The sequence below is a fragment of the Cydia pomonella genome, chromosome 19 (genome assembly GCF_033807575.1).
Source record: "Cydia pomonella isolate Wapato2018A chromosome 19, ilCydPomo1, whole genome shotgun sequence".
In the NCBI taxonomy this organism is placed as follows: Eukaryota; Metazoa; Arthropoda; class Insecta; order Lepidoptera; family Tortricidae; genus Cydia; species Cydia pomonella.
Window position 1 is genome coordinate 8,283,393 of NC_084721.1, and position 13,376 is coordinate 8,296,768.

At 34.8% G+C, this 13,376-nt stretch overlaps 1 protein-coding gene across 3 annotated transcripts; it reads right to left on the reverse strand.

The window, feature by feature from the left end:
• Positions 1 to 683: 683 nt before the first annotated feature.
• Positions 684 to 13,255, reverse strand: LOC133528231 (luciferin 4-monooxygenase-like). 3 transcript variants are annotated; one of them, XM_061865512.1, is made up of 4 exons: positions 12,561 to 13,255; positions 8,973 to 9,185; positions 6,962 to 7,145; positions 684 to 3,001 (listed from the first exon to the last, which is right to left on the reverse strand). In XM_061865512.1, the coding sequence occupies exons 2-4, from the start codon at positions 9,110 to 9,112 to the stop codon at positions 2,843 to 2,845; spliced, it is 483 nt and encodes a 160-aa protein (XP_061721496.1). In that variant the 5' UTR covers positions 9,113 to 9,185; positions 12,561 to 13,255; the 3' UTR covers positions 684 to 2,842. The 3 variants fall into 3 exon arrangements, with proteins under 3 accessions (XP_061721496.1, XP_061721495.1, XP_061721494.1); XM_061865511.1 differs by lacking the exon at positions 12,561 to 13,255 and adding an exon at positions 9,752 to 10,062; XM_061865510.1 differs by lacking the exon at positions 12,561 to 13,255 and adding an exon at positions 9,282 to 10,062.
• Positions 13,256 to 13,376: the final 121 nt, after the last annotated feature.

Genomic DNA, 13,376 nt, shown 5'->3' on the forward strand with positions numbered 1-13,376 from the left:
CCAGCCCACAGTGTGCCGGACAGATAGGACGCACTTTAAGTGAATTGAGAGACAAGGATTTTCAGTATTTTATATGGATCTTAATTTTTTGCAACTTTACGTATTCTTTCAATTTCACTTTTGTTAAAATATTTTTTATAATATATTTATTCCCTTTATTCATTTAAAATCTTGGGTTACGCTTCATATTTATAATATTCATATAAAAGTAAAATACGAAAACACTAACAAAACAATACAAAATACATATAAACACATTATGATACACCTAACCTAGGGTGCCGCTAGCAGCGGGGCAGGGCCCAAGCTGCCGGTGGTCAGGGCCGCAGAGACCTCTCTCTGCAGCCCTGACCACCGGCAGCTTGGGCCCTGCCCCGCTGAACCGCTGGACTATCCGCGCCGTGTCCAAGATCACCGCGCCTTCTGCATCTGACCCTTGATCCAACCACCTAGCGAGAGTCTCTCAAGGTGTTGGTCGAGACTCTTCGCTATCAGACCGTTCGCTGAAACGACTATCGGGACAATGATCGTCAATATACTTATTATTATTGTACTATCGTATTTTGTTATTGTGATTTCAAAATTTAATTTTATTTATTATTTAATACACCAATTTTTTACATATTTATTTTATTATCATTTATTTTATAATTATAGTTACTTTACTTTTTTTTATTATTACATTTTGTTATATGGTCTATAAATGTTAATTTAAGCTATTTTATAAGATATTGTTTTTTTTTTCACTTTATTAATTTGTAGGAAAGTTTGCATACATTTTTTTTATGTCTGTAACAAGTGTTTTCATATAATTAATTTTTTTTTAATTATTTTATATAGATGTTTATTTTTTAATATTTTTTTTGGTTTTAATAATATATTTTTTGATACTTATTTATTTAGTTTATATTCCCTATTTTAGTTTATAGTGTTTATACTAATATTTTTTTTATTATCGTAGTTTGTTACTGTTAATACTACATTTTATTTTATTTATTATTTAATACAGGTATTTATCATATTCCTTTTCATTATCGTATTTTGTTATTGTAATTGCTTTAGTTGGTTATTGTTAATGCTAAAGTTGTTTGTTAAACTGTTAAATTTTTGCACTAGCAAAAATCTGTATTTTTCAACCCTAGCAAGTACATCCGATGAATGATATGACATGGATCAATTTAAAATGTAAATCATTTTTCAGGTTGTCACTTATATAAAAATATGTTATTTTAATGATTTTCTTCTACTTTATAACCAGCTTTATGATTTTAATTACTCGATTGTCACTCACTTATATAACACTATCCTTTCAGCTCAACCTCTAGAAATGTCCCACTCTGTATATGTTTTTTTTTTCATTATCGTATTTTGTTATTGTAATTGCTTTCATTGTGTAACTTTTTACGCCTGTCAATTTCCATGTGCTATGAATCGATATTTTATAGACATCTATTAAACATTTGACGAATTCTTTAGCCAATTTTACTTGTAAGTATACAAATATTACATTTGTAAGAACTACATGACTACCAAGAAAACTATTTTTACGTCATTTTATTTAGACCCACTCATTCGGGTAGAATAGATAAATAACGGGTAAATTACCGAAATATACCCGATATCTACCCCAGTAGGGCTAAGATGGTCGGCTCTTTATCATTTGTCACCAGGCCTGTCACGTTCTAACAAGTATGTAAGCGCGAAAGTGACGGGCATAGTGACAAGTGATAAAAATGGAACCATGATGCCACCGCAGGTATTTACCCGCCGTCCATCTCTGGTCGCGTTAGATTAGTCGGCTTCGAATATATACATTTGTTTTGTATATACTGAGGGCATTCTGCTAGTCAAAAAAATGACATGTTTGTAACAAATTTAGTTGTAAACATATGTTTCGTCTGAAATATTAGGGCGATCGGTTAATGTAGCTGTTACTGTTTTACCAGGTGCAGCATCGAAAATAAATGTTACTCTTGACATATTAGGGCAATTGAACAACGTAGCTGTTATTGTTGAACCAGGCCCAGCATTGAAAATAAATTTAACGTTTGACATACTATGGCAAGTGGTCATTGTAACTGTTATTGATACACCAGGTTGATCATTGTATTGAAAAGTAACATGTGACATATTAGGGCAATCGGTTATTGTAACTGTTCTTGATCCACCAGGTCCACCATTATATTGAAAATCAACGTTTGACATATTAGGGCTACCGGTTATTGTAACTGTTCTTGGTCCACCAGGTCCATCATCGGTTGGAAAATGAACATTTGACATGTTAGGGCTACCAGTTATTGTAACTGTTATTGTTCCACCTCGTCCATCATTGGATGGAAGATTAACATTCGACATATTAGGGCTACCGGTTATCGTAACTGCTCTCTTTCCACGAGGTGCACGAATATTAGTTTGCTGTCCATTTGAAATTGACCCTGGCTGTGAGGATGCAGTGACACTGGTTGACAGTTCACTTGCCCTTCCTTCCCACTGAGAAGGAAATAGAGGCTGAGAATTTGATTCACCAAGTGCAGACTGTGACCAATCTCCAATCTGGCTGCAGTGTATAATGGTGGTTGATAATAATAATATTATGATAATATAATAATGATAAAGAGCAGTAGATGGCAGTGAACGTGTGCTAGAAGATTTTGGGTGGGTATCAATTTTGATTTTCTCAGGACTACAATGCTCAATGTAAACTGGAGGGTGACGGGAGCTTGGTTGTGGATCTGTGTAAAGTGATTGATGTTGCTGGTGTGATGCTGACGAGGCGTGGTGTACATCATTATGAGACTTGGCTGTTGTGTTAGCTGCCGAAACAATATTTTTTGGGTTGTTTTTAGAAATATTCATTAGGTATTTCATCTCGAATCACCAATGATCTGGCAGTCTTAGTTTTGCTGTCTCGCATTGTGAATGTCACTATGTCGTTGTTGACAGTGATATAAGTCAACTCGATTCCTCCTAATGCACCATTGATGCTCAAGATCAGCGCATCCTGCAAAAGGGTGAACATATTAGTATGTATAATATGATCAATATGAAATAAAGATTTTGTAGAAACAAGAATGAATAGTTATTTAAGACTCCGCAGCAAGCTCGGTCGGTACCGCGCGAGTTTTTCGAACTATCCTCACTTGGTCTCACTTCGGTCGTGTTTTAATTTATCACCACTCGTTTCGAATTTCCTATTTTTCGCACTTGTATCGTGCGAAAAATAGGAAATCGTCGTTTTTTTTTTGAATTTGGCAACTCCTATAATTAGACGAAAGCTAAGGCACCTTCCCTAATTACCTTTGTGGTCGGATTATGTATCAGGTGCCTGATTTAGAAATGTTTGGTCGTTTTGTACAGGAGGATAAATATTTTTTATTTTTTCGCCTCATATCTGCCAGACTGGCGTATCAATCATGAAACTACGAGTATGTTAACACAATAATATTATGCGCTGCATAGTCGCTTTAAGCATTGAGCTATCAAGTACAATGCCCACAATGGCACAATGTCAAACATTTTTTTGTTTGTGCCTATTCTGTAAAATATGCTATAAATACATTTTCTTTACCTATCTCTCCCTTAGTGTTTGAAATACATAGTTATTTTTTACTCTGTGGTTGATATGTTGCTGTTATATGTTGGTATATTTTGGTTTATGTCTTATATGTATGTTTATCTATGTCTATTTGTATTTTCTTATATGTGTATGTTTATTTACCTTAGTGTGTACTCTTTTTGATTAATTGTTTTGTTTCCGCTACCTACCTAACGGTTGTCTGGAAGAGATCGCTCTTTAGCGATAAGACCGCCTCGTGTTTGACTCTATCATTGAACAATTGTTTTTCTTTAAGCTTATGAAATTTTATGAGATTAGAACAGGATTAAAGGTAATTATAAAAACTATAGGGATAGTTGTTGTCATCCTCTCTCTGACCAAAGAGAATTAAGAAGACCAAGAGTGCTCACTCCATACTCCATACAACGGTTTTGTTAACAGAAATGCTATTATTTTCGTAGTCTACATCTAGCGTCAAGTATCGGAAGATCGGAACTCTCAGTATTGCTACTCGACAATAGATATCGCGGCAAACAAAAAGTTGCTCACCGATTTTCAGCTAATATTATAACCAGAGTAAGCGTAGGAGTTGAAAATAGAGTTCCGGTTACCTACTCTGGTTATAATATTATTTGTTTGCCGCGATATCTATTGTCGAGTAGCAGTACTGAGGGTTCCGTTGCTCGATGCTAGATGTCGACTACGAAAATAATAAGCGTTTTGGTACCAAAACTGATGTATGGAGTGAGCACTCTATTTATTTCATATTTCTCTATGCTCTGACATAGACTATGTCGTTTTGTCCAGTATATATGTATGTCATTTTGCCCAAATTTAAACGACACACATTAAAAATCATTTTTAGAGTTTCGTACCAAAAAAGTACAAAAGGAACCCTTACGGTGCGATTCTGTCCGTCCGTCCGTCCGTCTGTCTGTCTGTCACAGCGAAAAATATCTCGAGAACCAGTTAAGCTATCGATTTGAAATTTGGAATAGTTATGAAAACAGCTAACCCAGACAAATTGAAAGATTTATTAATTTACCATACTTTTATTAATTATGGAAAATGCCAATATGAAGAGGGGCAAAATTTCAAAGTTTAGTGATTAGATCAAGTGGGATACCATTTGAAAGAGCTCAATTTATACATTTCAACAAAAAAATCTTTTTTTTCATAGTGCGAAAAAAATGATTCTTGAGGGAAAATGTGAAAAATAATAATGAATTTTAAGGAAGAAAAATCATGAAATTTTTACATAATATTAACATTAAAGAAACATACATACATATAACAGGAAACATTTCCGAATTCAGTTTGCAATTTAACCAACTTTACTTGTGTTGACTTGAAATTTCTGAGATTCCATTAAAGACACCTTTTTTTTAAATAAAATAACAATTTTTGAAATCGGTTCACCTGAAAGATAATTATCCTCGAAAAACCAACATACGTGCAATACATTGCGCAAATTAGTTAGACAATTTGCCGATAGATGGCGCTATACACAATTATAATTACATAGTAAAGGTACTTCCGATCAAAAGTCTTCCTTTATAGTTACACGAGATAATTCAAAGTTTGCACGGAACCCTCGGCGTGCGAATAAAACGAACTCGCACTTGACCGCGGTTTTTAATTAAAATAACTTCACGTTCTAGTAAAATTAAATCGTAAACGTTCACACTTATTACTTCGATGCGACTGGGCGAATAATGGCGCTGGGCCTCTCGCGGTATTATGAGAATGGCACAGCTGTGAGGTGTTGATGCTCTCAGGAGCATATACTCAGGCATATACGGGTGAAACGGGTCACCCGTTGACCACGAACGCTATAACGGGTTCGAATTCGGGATGTATGTATTAGCATAATTGTGTACAGCGCTATCTATGGGCAAATTGGCTAACTAATTTGCGTGATCCATATGTATGTTGGTTTTTCAGGGATAATTGTTTATCATGTGAACCGATTTCAACTAAAGTATAATAAGTAAACACCCGCAAACGGGATTCAATTGCAAACTAAATTATACAATGTTTTTTGTTAACTAAAAAAAGTGATCAAGATAAAGCTCTGATTTTATTTTTCCTGTAATCTTTATGATAATGTTATTATTATGTAAAAAAAATCATAATTTTTCACTGGTAACCTACGGAGAAAAGGTTTTTTCACACTTTCCTTCATAAGTCATTTATTTTTCACTATGAAAAAAAAATTGTTTTGTAATGTTCAATTAGAGCTCTTTCAAATGACACCCCACTTGACCTAGTAACTAGACTTTGAAATTGTACCCCCTATTTATATTGTACATTATCGATAATTAATAAAAAAAATACACTTTCAATATGTCTGGGTTAGCGTTGTTCATTACTATTCCAAACGATACTATTTCGAATCGATAGCTTAAGTACTTCTCGAGTTATTTAGCAATGTGACAGACAGACGGACGGACAGAGTCGCACCATAAGGGTTCCTTTTGTACCTTTTTGGTACGGAACCCTAAAAAAGGTAGTTATATTACATAAAAATATTAGACATTAAAATATTTTACTCCAGAATGGTGTCAATGTGAGAACAAACTTGGCCTACTTAGTTGCTTAATTAATGTAGCTTAATGAAAGTGAAGAACCTACTTCATCGGTTGCAACGGCCACTGAAATTTGATATAGGTAAGTCTGTGATGTGATATGTGATGCAATGGTAGCCAAGTCTCTATAAGGGTCTCTATTGTTTCCCATAAAGTTTTAAGTCATAATGTATTGTTTGTCCGCATTTTCGTTAGCCATAATTTGTTTTTTCTCAGAAACGCGTAACTTTTAGGATTGCCATAAAACAAGCCTAACCTATATATAGGATAACCTAAGGAAATTCCTCGCTCAGCGCTTTAGAATTGCAATCCAGCGAGGAAACGCGGCCAGTCTTGTGGGCACACTACCAAATGGCAGCGGCATATTAGGAGATATTTGTACATATAATTTAGGCCCCATTTTTGTTTTTTTTTAGGTATTAATTTTAGTTTTGTAGGTAGTTTTAATTTTAGGTTACATTTTTTTCTAAGTTTGTTATTATTTAAATATAATTAAAAGTACAAATATAAGAAGATGAAGGAAATTCCTGAAAAGATAACGGTTTCAGAGTTATGACTAATGATAATATGACTATCATTACATTATGACTTTCAATAATTATGCGAAAAGAAGGGACCCGCTCTATAACGAAAGAGATATTTTGCTTTAATGGAGTAACAACATATGTGACCGAAACCGGCAAAACGTTTTTGTTGCTTGCCATAAGGACGAGATTTACTTGTATCTTTATAAAGTGGGACGTTTTGCTGGTTTCGGTCACATATCATGAATGTTGTGCAAATCTTAATTAGAAAGTAGAATGAATGATTCATTTACCTTATAATTTTGTACGGTTTCCAAAAACAACTTATCTTCAAAGCGGGTCAGGAACACTTTACCAAGACGGAATGACAACACACCCGAAGTTGTAATGAAGCCATAGGCGTGGAACCAAGGTATTAAAGCTAAGAAATTCTTTACTTCAATATCGTTTGATTCTGTTGATGCATCCACATAATGTCTGAAAATAAATTTGTTGTTTCAAACCTTGTACATCTTGTAAATTTAACAGTATAGATAAGACTGACTTTCGTTATTGTAAAAATAATAAATATCTAAATCTTTTCAGCTGTTCAGAAATTTCAATGTAATTTTAGGGCAGAAAAAACTTTTTTTATCCCTCAAATAATGATAATTGTGTATCCTTCAAGTAATAGTACATTGTGCAACGAGGGGGGTGGGTGAAGTATTGGATACGAGGGTCGTAATTCATCGTAGCCGTAGGCTTGCGAAGAAAAAACTACATAATTATTTATTAGAAATTATTGTAATATGGCAATTAGCCACTTTTAGTACTTAGCAGTGACACACTGGTTTACTGCGACATAAACGCATATTGCTTGTGTCAGCGCAACCTAACGTGTATATTAGGCAGGCTTTTACAGAATATACGTTCTTATACTCTGGACCCGCTCGAAACAATATTAACAAGCACTCTTGTTATTTGATTATTCTTAATTACGGTGACATTTTAACATTCATCCGGCATATTGTAATTTTTTGATAAGGCACAGACAGACCCATCCGGCATTCAGCCACGATTGTTGTTGATGTTTTCAATTTACAGTCAAGAGCTAAAGCTTTTAAAAAAAAGAAGCACCAAAACTTTGGTTTGAGCCTTTTAAGTTTTTATACAAGAGCCATTAATTCTTGGTTTGATGTTTTCAACCTACAGTCAAGAGCCAAAGCTATTTCAAAGAAGAAGCACCAAAATGTTGCTTTGAGACTTAAGTTTTTACGCAAGAGCGATTAATTCTTGGTTTGATGTTGTCAATATACAGTCAAGAGCCAAAGCTATTTAAAAGAAAAAGCACCATAACTTTGGTTTGAAACTTTTACATAAAATAGTATCAATAAATTTGATGAAGGGGTCAAGAGCGCTGGTGGCCTAGCGGTAAGAGCGTATGACTTGCAATCCGGAGGTTGCGGGTTCAAACCCCGACTCGTACATTATGAGTTTTTCGGAACTTCTGTACGAACATTTGATATTCACCAGTCGCTTTTCGGTGAAGAAGAAAAACATCGTGAGGTAACCGGGCTAATCCCAATAAGGCCTCTAGTTTAACTAGTGCCTACGCCAATTCTCGGGATTAGTTTCCAAGCGGACCCCAGGCTCCCATGAGCCGTGGCAAAATGCCGGGACAACGCGAGGAAGAAGAAGAAGATAAAAAGGATTATATAACTACAAAGATTTCAACGAATGACGGAAACCATGATGGTTTAAGAAAATTCATTCTTTATTCAAGACATACTAAACTTGGCGCTAAGAGATTTCAGCTCTAGATATAAATAATATCATATTTCACATTGAGTAACGCACTCTTGAACCAATACTTTTTCTTGTTTTTTATGGAGAAATATAATTCTCAATTCAATTATGAGTATCTAACCCCAAGAAACAAAGTTTCTTGGCACAAGTTCTTTAAGTATTGCACTAAGACAGTTAGGTTCAATTTAAAAAATACAATACTTAAAACAAAACGTAAACGCTCTTGGTGAGCTTGTGAATTGAAAATTGCGTAAGAATATTTTAAACAGTTATTAAAGGAATATTTTTAAACATAAACAAAAATATTAAATTATAAAAAACGCCAGTATTTTAAAAGTAAAACTCATTTACACCTAGTTGGTTCGTAATTTCGTACAAATTAGTGATATAAGTAATTTATAAAAACACAATCCATAACCCCCGCGGGAACAATATAGGGATTTGTCCTTTAGTACACAACACACACAAGATCTTTCTCGACCAAGTATGATGAAAAAATATGTTAAGTAATCAACTTACTTCATATTCTGTGACAAGTTCAGGAAAGATATATGTGTAAGAGTGACTCCTTTAGGTAATCCCGTAGTGCCCGGGATAACATCATAATCTCCAAATGGCAATATTTTCTCCTCAGAGGATCCTGCACTGCAGTCTTGCATGTTCTGTACAGTGATTGGTGAAGTAAATATTAACTTTGGTTTCTTAATTCTTATAGAATGTGAGTAATTTCACCTGAAATAAATAATCTCTTTTATAATTTACAATTATTAAATAAAAAAAGAAAAAGGAAAACCTACTGCAGCTACAAACGAAACTTCTCGCACTCACCTGCACCCACCACAATGAACCAACAAAAACAATAATTCTTTACAGACTGGACGAACTTGACTCAGAAATGGAACCAGAATGATGCCACCTAGTGGACAACATGTTTACGACATGAACGGATTTATGGAAGGAGCCAGCCGACTAGGTAAAAAAGTTTAGCGTCACCCGCTAAAAATAGATTTAAACCAATAGACAGAGACATAAACGAATGACAAATTATATACCTACTACAAAACGCCTACCTACTGCTTTAATTTACAGGTTACTCTGTATCTGCATGGTCATACACAACATCTCTTGAATAACGAAAATTACTACGAGAAATTATGATACAAGCACGTTAAGAAGGCTAATACGCAACTGTAAGAAAAAACAAACTATTTATTGCAGGAAAGGAACTCATCATCCGCGAAGAAAAATCACAAGAATTAAAAACATCCAAACAAACAATACCAAGCACAACTACTTACTTCACCGTCGCACACCCTACCAAAACAAACACCGCTGACTGAGTGATTAACAAAACTACCTAGTTGCAATGAGGAAAATAATGACAACCATAACAACACCAACTCCTTTCGTGAATAAAATCGCAGTTCTGGTGCAAATTGTACAAAGCTTGAACAGAGTCGCACCGTAAGGGTTCCTTTTGTACCATTTTGATACGGAATCCTAAAAACAAAAGCCATATTATAGAATCATTTCTACCTATACCCAATTTCATATACCATGGCGGGATTCTACTTGAGACGGTCATTAGTCGTAAATAATAGGTACCAGTAGTGACAACAAAAGATACCCGGAAAACTTTTTTTGCGGCATCGTGTCTTACAATGTCTGTCCAGTCTTGATGCTTTTGTGTTATTATTTCACAGTCATATCAGTCTGAAAGGTCTGATAATAGTTATTTGTTTTACAAGGGGGCAAAGTTGTTGTTTTCCCGATAAGATATTTTGAAAAATGAAAAACACAAAAAAATTTAGCTCACCAATGCAAGGAAAATTTAACTGTAAAATATGAAACAAAATCAAATCGAAATGAACGTTATTAACACGTTCACTGCGATAGGAGGTCTAAAGACTGGTGCTAGTACTCCCGGGCTATGCGGGTAAAAATATTGTGGTTTCGCTCTGGTGCGGACCTCGTAGCTTATAGTTCGATTTCTATTATAACGTAGAATCTTTTGACACTTTAAAACACGCAGTAGGTCTTAAGGCCATAAGGCCTCTCATCGCACTGAGAGTGAAAAGTGTGCGTCCAGTGCGGATAGGGGGTCTAAAGAAAGGGTCTATCTGCCCCCTCCCGCACCTGTCTGTGTCTATGATACCCGAACTATGACCCAGTGATGTGCACGCGTCTATGAGCAATGTACGTAATGTATTTATTGCATTTGCTCGTGAGTCAAAATACGTTAATTCTAAGTAGTAAGCGTCAATTATGTTCAGTATTTAAGTTAAATACCCAAGAAGTGCTGTTGGTCAGTGAGTGATATTAACAATAAGTATTGAATATGCAGGCTGTTACAATAATTTGCGCACTAATTACGCTGTCCAGTCGGGAAGGCAGTAAAAAAGTTAAGAAAATTAAATCTTACGGTCATGATTGTCACCAGCCACTGTGTCTTAAATGTTTCTATAACAGTCATATGTGATTCACTTACAGTATATAATAAAGTTTTTGATTTATCGATAAAATGCATTTATATTAGGAACATCACTAGAAGTAAATGCAAATGTACCTTAAATTCAGTGCTGTAAGAGGTCTAAAAGCCTCCTAATTTTTTTTTGTCATTATTCCATATTCTGACATCGGGCGAAGCCAAAACAAGACAAAACAGTCCTTTAGCAACAACATTATATAAGTATCATTAACAAATTTGTGAATTTCATGAGAAAAAAAGCATTTCAATATTCTTGTACCTTAAGTGGTCTTAATGCCCCTAACCGCACCGGTAAAATGGTACAGTTAAGCCGTAAAGACCTCTTACAGCACTAGTTGAAAGTTAGCAATATTTTGAGCCGCAGTGAACGTGTTAAATATTTATCATTCAAAATCATCATTTATAAGTCAATTTTACCAGGTAACAAGGAAAAAACTCAAAATTGCATCAGATTACTTTGCCACACATGTGGATAAAATGCAACTTTCCCATCTGTTTTTGAACGATCAAGGAAGCCTTTACCAGCTGGTGTGATGAAAAAATATTTTAATACTAGTTGTTGTTGGACCTGTAAGGACTGCATTTTAATCCTACATTCGATCAAGGCTAGATGTTATTAAATAAATAATCAAGTTTTTAAGCTTTTACCGTTATACGCAAAAAAAAAAACAGTTTAAGTAATTGTTTAAATTAAACTGTCTATACGACTTTTTTATTTTATTGGAAGTTTTTAACCTGTAATATAAATATTTATCTACCCAAGTAGTATCGCGTATCAATAACGCTTAACCCGACATAACTTCACTTCACTTCACTGTGTAATACCACCAGTACCCCTAGTGTAAATAAATTCGATTTCGAAACGTGACGTACGCGTTTGCGTTTAGTCTCATTTTGTATGTGATTTAGAAAGAGCGCGCCAAGCGGGACGTTTTGGAAACTCAAAATCCTATACAAAATGACACTTAACGCAAACGCGTTCGTCACGTTATGATGTCGATAAAACTTACACTAGGGGTACTGACCACCACACGCTGACTTTGAATAGCAGAACTCGTAAAGCAATTGTTTAACAATAGATCAACATTTAGGTACTCTTTGTGCAGTTTCAAGTGGAATCCCGCCATGGTAAATGAAATGGGGTACACTTACTAAGCAAAAGTAATACTATTAGCAGAAGACTTTTAGACACCATGTTATGTTACTATCTGAGACAAATTATTAAAGCACCTACAAGAGACTTGAATAGCTCATCTTCTAATTGTATAGATTTCGTTTTCGTTAACACTAACGATATGGTATAGCGTAGAAGTTTAAGATTATGGTAAGTATATCAGATCACAAGGGTATTATTCTGTTAACAATAAAAGACACAAACAACACTGAAAACCAAAACCATGGTTCACACAAAACAAGATTTAAACAAAGGTACACCGAAGCGAAGAATTAAATTATTGGCATCGACACAAAACAGACAATGGTTAACAATAGGCTTACGAATGTCATGCAAGAATAAACGTCAGTTAAAAACGTTTCTAAATTTTACATAAAATAGGTGATTTAGTTGTAGAATCACCCCAACATTCAACAAATCGCAAACATATTCAAAGAGCACCTACACTTCGCGTCTGCAGCATTGATGTACGTAATGTCTGCAGGCTGTCTGTGGGTAGATGAGTCATCGGCGGCGCTCGCCACCACTACAGCGAGGTCACAAGCACTCGGATGTCTGTTTAAGCACAGAATAACTAATAGTACTACCGTTTAAGTCCCCTTAATGTATTCAACAAATGTTTGAACAATCTCGGCCTTGAAATACCTACATGATCTACATCTAAAACTAATAATAAGTTATGTGTGTTTATAAAAGGTAATTAGAAAACCTGTAAGTATCAAAATGAATGATAAAAAAAAATAGAGTTAGTCGAGTGTGATAAATACTTATCTAGGAATGTGGCTGGATCGATCTCTTAGGTGAGAAAACATATTAACGAATTGGCTCAAAGATTCAAAAATATTCCAATGTTTTAAAAGTTCTAATTGGACGGGAATGAAGTCTCCACCCAAAACATCTCAGGAGATTATACTTTGCTATAAGTCGTAGTCGAATAGATTATTCGTCTTTTCTTTACCATGATAGTTGCAATTCTCATCTGTATCAAATTAAAAATCAGTCATTAAGGACTATCGGCGGTTTTATTAAGTCTACTCCAATACACGCAATGGAATGTGAACTATGTGTACGGTCACGTCTAAAATGAAAATATCGTTACGAAAAAAGTGCCAAAAAATATGTATTCACGACTTTATTGCCCATATATTAAGGTAGTGTATACATATTTTTGGCATTTTTTTTGGAACGATATTTTCACACGTGACTGTACAGCCGTTGCACTTTTAATAATGGACTGGACGTCGTTCGATACCCCCCGTTA